We start from the raw sequence: 5,985 nt of genomic DNA, 5'->3' as shown, positions 1-5,985 counted from the left end.
CGTACCCGTAGCCTCGAGACATTAAGATACGGCTACCGTACCCGTAGCCACTGCCAAATAAATTCACGATTTGAGAGTTTAGATGAGCTAGAACCCTAACCCTAACCCTAACTCTAACCCTAACCCCAACCCTAACCCTAACGCTAAAAAGGGGCTTCAACGAACGACGGCTACCGTACCTCTAACCCGACCAGGCTGTGTGACTAACATCAATACACCCTAACCCTTGCTAGGGTATCCTAACCCTAGCAATACCGTTTCTTGGAGCTACCGTACCTCTAGCTCCAGGAAACGGTATTGCTAGGGTTAGAATACCACGTGTACCAGGTGTATTGCACGTTAGTCACACAGCCTGGTCGGGTTACCGTACCTCCAGCCCCTGCGGGAATGAAAAAAGGCACAAGTTTACCTTCTCGCTTCTCACTAGGCCTACGTGGCGATAAGTCTAGACAGTGAAACAGTCGTAGAGCCTGGTTGGGCTAGCCCAGGCCCAGACGGCGCAAAACCACTTTAGGCACCTTAGCCTTAGATATCACGAAGCGATGCACAGATTTCTGTGTATCATCAACTGTATATCAAGGGATGATGCACAAATGTTTACTATACCTGCCCACATCAAGGCCCACATAGCCATGCTAAAAAGCGCCACCTATCAGACAAAAATACTACTATTATGACACGTGACCACTATTAAATCACGCCTGCCGGTAGTGATTTAATAGTGGTCACGTGTCATAATAGTAGTATTTATTTATTTTTCTTAGGTCAATCACTGATTTCTACTATATAGTATCTCTACTATATACAGTGCCGGATTAACCATTAAGCAGACTAAGCACGTGCTTAGGGCACCAGGGCCAAAGGGGACACCACAAAATTGGGGAAAGGGTGAAAAGAAAAAAAACGATTAAAGATTTGTACTTCCCAGGTGTACCACAAGGGGCCCCCAACAATACAATACAATACAAGGGGCCCCTAATGCCACCCAACAAGGTGCTAATTCCCAATTATCAGAAAGTGAAAGGTACTCAAAGACTTGTCAGTCACTCATTGATGCTTATCCAGATGACATCAGGAGGACATGCACAACACTTAGTCTACAGAGCTTCAGCAGTTCCATTCATATGTTCTTCATAAGTTTAAAACAACCAAGAAAACCTCTTTCACTCACATGGAACTTTACAACACAATTACAGAAGACAAACTAGAGAGTGCCTTTCCAAATGTTGAAATTGCCTTAAGAATATTTTTAACATTAATGGTCACCAACTGCACAACAGAGAGGTCTTTCTCACAACTGAAACGTGTAAAAAACAAATAGATTGACTCGTAGTCAGAATGAAGGTGTACATGCATGTACGCTCAAAATTGCCTCAAATACCATCTCCTGCGATCTACATTTTAAAAAATTTCTGGGGGAGGACCCCCATACCCCCCGCCTGTTTATCACCACCTCCTTCAAATCCTACGCAAATTTTTGTACTACTACAACCTGCATTGTATATCTGGTCAGACAGGTCAACAACTAAAATGGACTGGGTCAGTGTGGAAAGGAGGGGGGCACCAAGATCGGTCAGTGCTTAGGGAACTAGTGAGCCTTAATCCGCCCCTGACTATATAGTATAGTAGAGATCAGTGAGGTCAATCCTAAGTCAATCAAGAACATAGGGCTCTAGTGAGCGCTGCCATTGGTTGATACAAATCACGTGCCTCAAACTCCTGTTTTATGGTGCATTCACTGCATTGTGACCCTAAGCATATAAATCACCTACTGATTTATATGCTTTGCCTATGTGGTTATATGGTGATTTATATGCTCTGTCTAACCCTAACCCTAACCCTAACCCAAACCCTATTTAAAAAAATATATAAAAAATACAATTTTTAATTGTAAAAATGAATTGTTGTTATTAAATTGTTGTAAATAATTCATGTAAATATTTGCGTTAATTGGGAAAAAATGGTTAAACGAATAAAGATAGAAAAATACAGAAAACAGGAAAATAATAAAAAAATGGATGGGATTCGATCCACCGACCTTTCAGCCTTGAATTGCGTGCTGTACTCGCTAGGTTATTGAGAGATATTCGAATTATCAATTTTGGATGTGCTATGAATATGACGACACTGTGACGTCATTGAGCGACGAAACAAGCTCAACCAATAGCAGCGCTCACTAGAGCCCTATGTTCTTGATTGACATAGGAAAAAAAATTACGCTACCGGCAGCGCTACCGCTACCGGTTAGAGGCCGAGAGGATTCGTGTGTGGCAATGACATGCACATGGAGATGGGTGGATGGTTACTGGTAATTTAAAACGAATTATTTCAATGTATGGCCCCTATTCGACTGCGCGACTGTTTTTCAGGCATAAATGTGGTGTCGGTTAGTAAATTCGCGATATTTTTTTAAAATGCTGGACAACATATGACATAATTCTAATGGTGCACACATAGAAATAGTATAGATAACTATAGATAGTTATCTATACTATTTCTATGGGTGCACAGCTGAAGTACATGGCTACCTAGCTTTAATATTGCCACTCGGCCGAAAACGGTCGAAATACTATTTTTCAGCTCCTGAAATTCAATTCTTAATAGTGCGTTCGATTTGCTTCTACAAGTTAACCTGGGTCTACTCGAGCCAGCCCCAAATACGTACGTTCGATTTGGCAGTCACGTGGTATTTTTGCGTTACCCGGGTGAGGCCGAAGTAACCCGCTAGCTGAGCCGCTCACTTGGGGAAGTATCCCACAATTCATTGCAACGAAATATTCAAAATCTTCAAAAATCAAAAATCTTCAAGCAGTAATGAAGCATGACTGTCGATGACTGTGTGTGTTTGCTCAGTCTTAGATTTCATTAATAATAAGATTAAAATTGCTATTCTTTTTTTTTATTGTCACTGGCATCCATGATGATCCTTGATCCATGCTGTCGACCCTAAGCGCTGCGCACGGATGAGACGCGCAGTTCCGAGTGGTTTTGCGCACGCAACCGCGGGGATGTTCAAGTATGAAGCGCTGTCCGCAGTGGAGACGTGCGCCAATTTCGAGGCCCGGCGCACGTTTCCACAGCGGTCAGTGGATGGTCTGTAGTTTTAGCAGATAACAAGGAAGACTTTGTTCTAAATAAGAACTATTGGCGGCTAAATAAGAGCAATATACAGACCTTTGAATTTCTTGACTAGTCAGTCAAATGGCTTAATTGTTGGGGGTCCATTATGTAGAGCATTCAGGCGTAAACAATAACAGAGATAAAATTGTTTTGAGTTTATGGCTTTTGACGCACGTGCATTGACGTAAAAGACTGATGAAAGCAAATGCAGGCACTTGGAACGTCTCAATAAAAATAAATCTTCACACAATTTTTCACAACGATCGACCGCCTGTGTGCAAAATAGGTGAACGTACGTGAAACATATACGGTTAGTACTTACTGTGACATATCCGTGACTAACTGACACCACTAAATTGGTCAAATGTTTCATGCACTTTAAGAAATGCTGAGAAATTACGAGGTTATCATCACAGAACTCCCGACACCGCCCATCCTGATGTCACAAAGCTATATGTAAACAAACACGCATGTTGCGAGGTGCATGCCTCCGATATCCATTTCGAGGCCCACTAAGCCAAGCATAAAGCGCGCGGGGAAGACGTCACACACGCAGCTACGTTCATTGGCTAAAACAATTGAGTAGCGCGGTTAGGAAGTTTTGGAATTATTTAATTTTAAGAAAAACTTCAATGTTCAATGAATGACGCACTCGTTCACTTCCGAAAGCGGGTAAAAATGCCAAATTTTTCCACTTCGGTGCGAAATGCATCGGCCGGGCCTTTCATTATTTACGAAAAGCAAACAGTCTCGCCAAACACCTACACGCAGTAACGGGTCACGTCGTTGACGTCCCATTCATGCCCATCAACAAAGAAGGCGGGGCTTATTCTGATTACGGAAATGCGAAAATGCAACAGAACGACGTAGCGCAGTGCGCTAAACAGCGTGTTATTATTTGTGCCAAACTCTATTGTAGGAAACCGTTCTAGCCTAGCAGAATATCCTAGTTCCTGAGATCGGCGATTTGGTGGTCCAATGGGTTCCCATATTTAAAAATATAAAACACTGGTGCGGCGTAGGCTGTGATTGGAAGACAGAAAGTGTCAATCCTCGGCACACCTCGGCCTCATGGCCACATCACGTCTAGATATCAGGGATTAATAATGACAATTTGTCATGGATACGTCCTGATCTATATGGTTACGTCGATCTGTCACTCTTGACAATTACTCAACGGTGTCAACCTTTATAATTTATTAGCATTCTTGGTTGCGCGCTAAATCTATACTGTCCGTAGATATAATGGTTGAACGCCTATAGAACAATATCAACCAACTAAGCTAAGCTAATTATATAGTAGCTATAATGCACTAACAAAGCTTTTGTGCGCGACCTATACATCCTTTAAGCTAACACGGCTATTAATTAGTAGTATGGTAATAACAGATATAACTAGACAGAGGGCACTCACGGAGAGTGCATACCTCCGCCAGCATGTAACATGTTGGTGTTACGAGCTGGCTCGCCGCTCGCTGCTGGCTGCTGCTGACTGACTCGCCTGCTGCTGACTTGCCGCTCGCTGGTGGCGGCTGCTGACTCGCCGCTTGCTGGTGGTTGCTGCTGACTCACTCGCCTGCTGCTGACTCGCCGCTCGCTGACTCGACGCGCTATCAATCGCGCCGCGCGGACTGGACACACACACACACACACACATACACACGAGACCGATTACATTACCTCCCCTCCACTCCGTTACTTCGTGGGCGGAGGTAAAAAAAAAACACACACAAACACACACACACACACATATATATATATATATATATCAGGATACATATACAATATATATCAGGAGTACAACAAGATAGATAGGCCTACAAGATACAAGAATCATTATTTAATGTCAGATATCACAAACAATAAACAGGAGTACATGAAAAGAGAACTCCAAATAACATCACGTGTTCCTGTTACTATAAATACTATATATTTGTCCGTTAAATAAGATAAGATAATTAATATGGCGTATATGATATTCGGCTACATCGGCTCTCATCAGGAGTAAATAATCTCAAATTTGATATTATTTACTCCTGATATAAATAAATAGTTCAATGCAATCGCTACCATTAAATAACATTCTAAACGTATCATAAAGAAATGTGAGATGTTTGCAAGGTGAAAAAACGTTTGACCAAAAGTTTTTGTTGGCTCTCAAGTCTCAACTAACGTACCTCCTCTCTGTGGGGTTGCTGTTAGCACCATCATCATAATCATAATTATCAGTCGCGTCAGCAGCCGCAACAGCGGCGGCAGCACCAGATCGCTTTCTTCTCGTGAGAACCATATCGTCCTTACCGAGGTAAACGAGAGAAACTAATTAGCGTTTACGGTAGTCTGAATTGTATCCCTTCTTGTTATGTGTAAGCTAGCGTAGTGACCGTGGCCTTAAGTAGCAGTTAGATCGATATATCAGTACTATCTCTTTATCTTGACCGCTTATCTGTTTCCGGTTTTTACTTCCGTTTAGCGCGAATTTGGGGAACATTATATAGTTTCAGCTCGGATCTACAGTACTTGACTTGTTTTTTTACTGAAACTACGAAGCGCATGTATAAATATGGTTTCTGTTCACTGTTTAGATGTGAACGGATTGAGTATTAACATTCTACACAGATGTGTTCATATGCTACTACAATGAAAACTAAATAAACACTAAAGCTATCGCTATTCTAAGCAAAACTTTGTATAAAATATTTCTCACTGTAGGTTTTTAATTTCCCGCTTGCCCTAACGCGGTATAAATCCATAATCTAGGGCGTAGCAAACTCGTTCATTTTGCCTGCGGGGCGTAGGGCAAAGCCACGTGCGGGAGGGGGCGTAGGGCAAAGCCACGGGCGGGCGGGGGCGTAGGAAAATGCC

At 42.4% G+C, this 5,985-nt stretch overlaps 1 protein-coding gene across 2 annotated transcripts in view; it reads right to left on the bottom strand.

Moving 5' to 3' along the window:
• Positions 1-5,482, bottom strand: part of LOC106819360 (metal tolerance protein 11-like) — a 34,077-nt gene extending 28,595 nt beyond the window's left edge. Inside the window, exon 1 of one of the 2 annotated variants that reach the window (XM_014824009.1) lies at positions 5,298-5,482. In XM_014824009.1, coding sequence (XP_014679495.1) covers positions 5,298-5,410 — 113 coding nt within the window. In that variant the 5' untranslated portion in view covers positions 5,411-5,482. Of the gene's footprint in view, positions 1-409; positions 566-5,297 lie in introns of those variants that run through there. The other variant, XM_014824016.1, reaches the window with a different exon arrangement.
• Positions 5,483-5,985: the final 503 nt, after the last annotated feature.

Source organism: Priapulus caudatus, unplaced genomic scaffold (genome assembly GCF_000485595.1).
Source record: "Priapulus caudatus unplaced genomic scaffold, Priapulus_caudatus-5.0.1 Scaffold38, whole genome shotgun sequence".
Classification (NCBI taxonomy): domain Eukaryota; kingdom Metazoa; phylum Priapulida; class Priapulimorpha; order Priapulimorphida; family Priapulidae; genus Priapulus; species Priapulus caudatus.
This window is presented reverse-complemented; position numbering and strand designations above follow the sequence as displayed.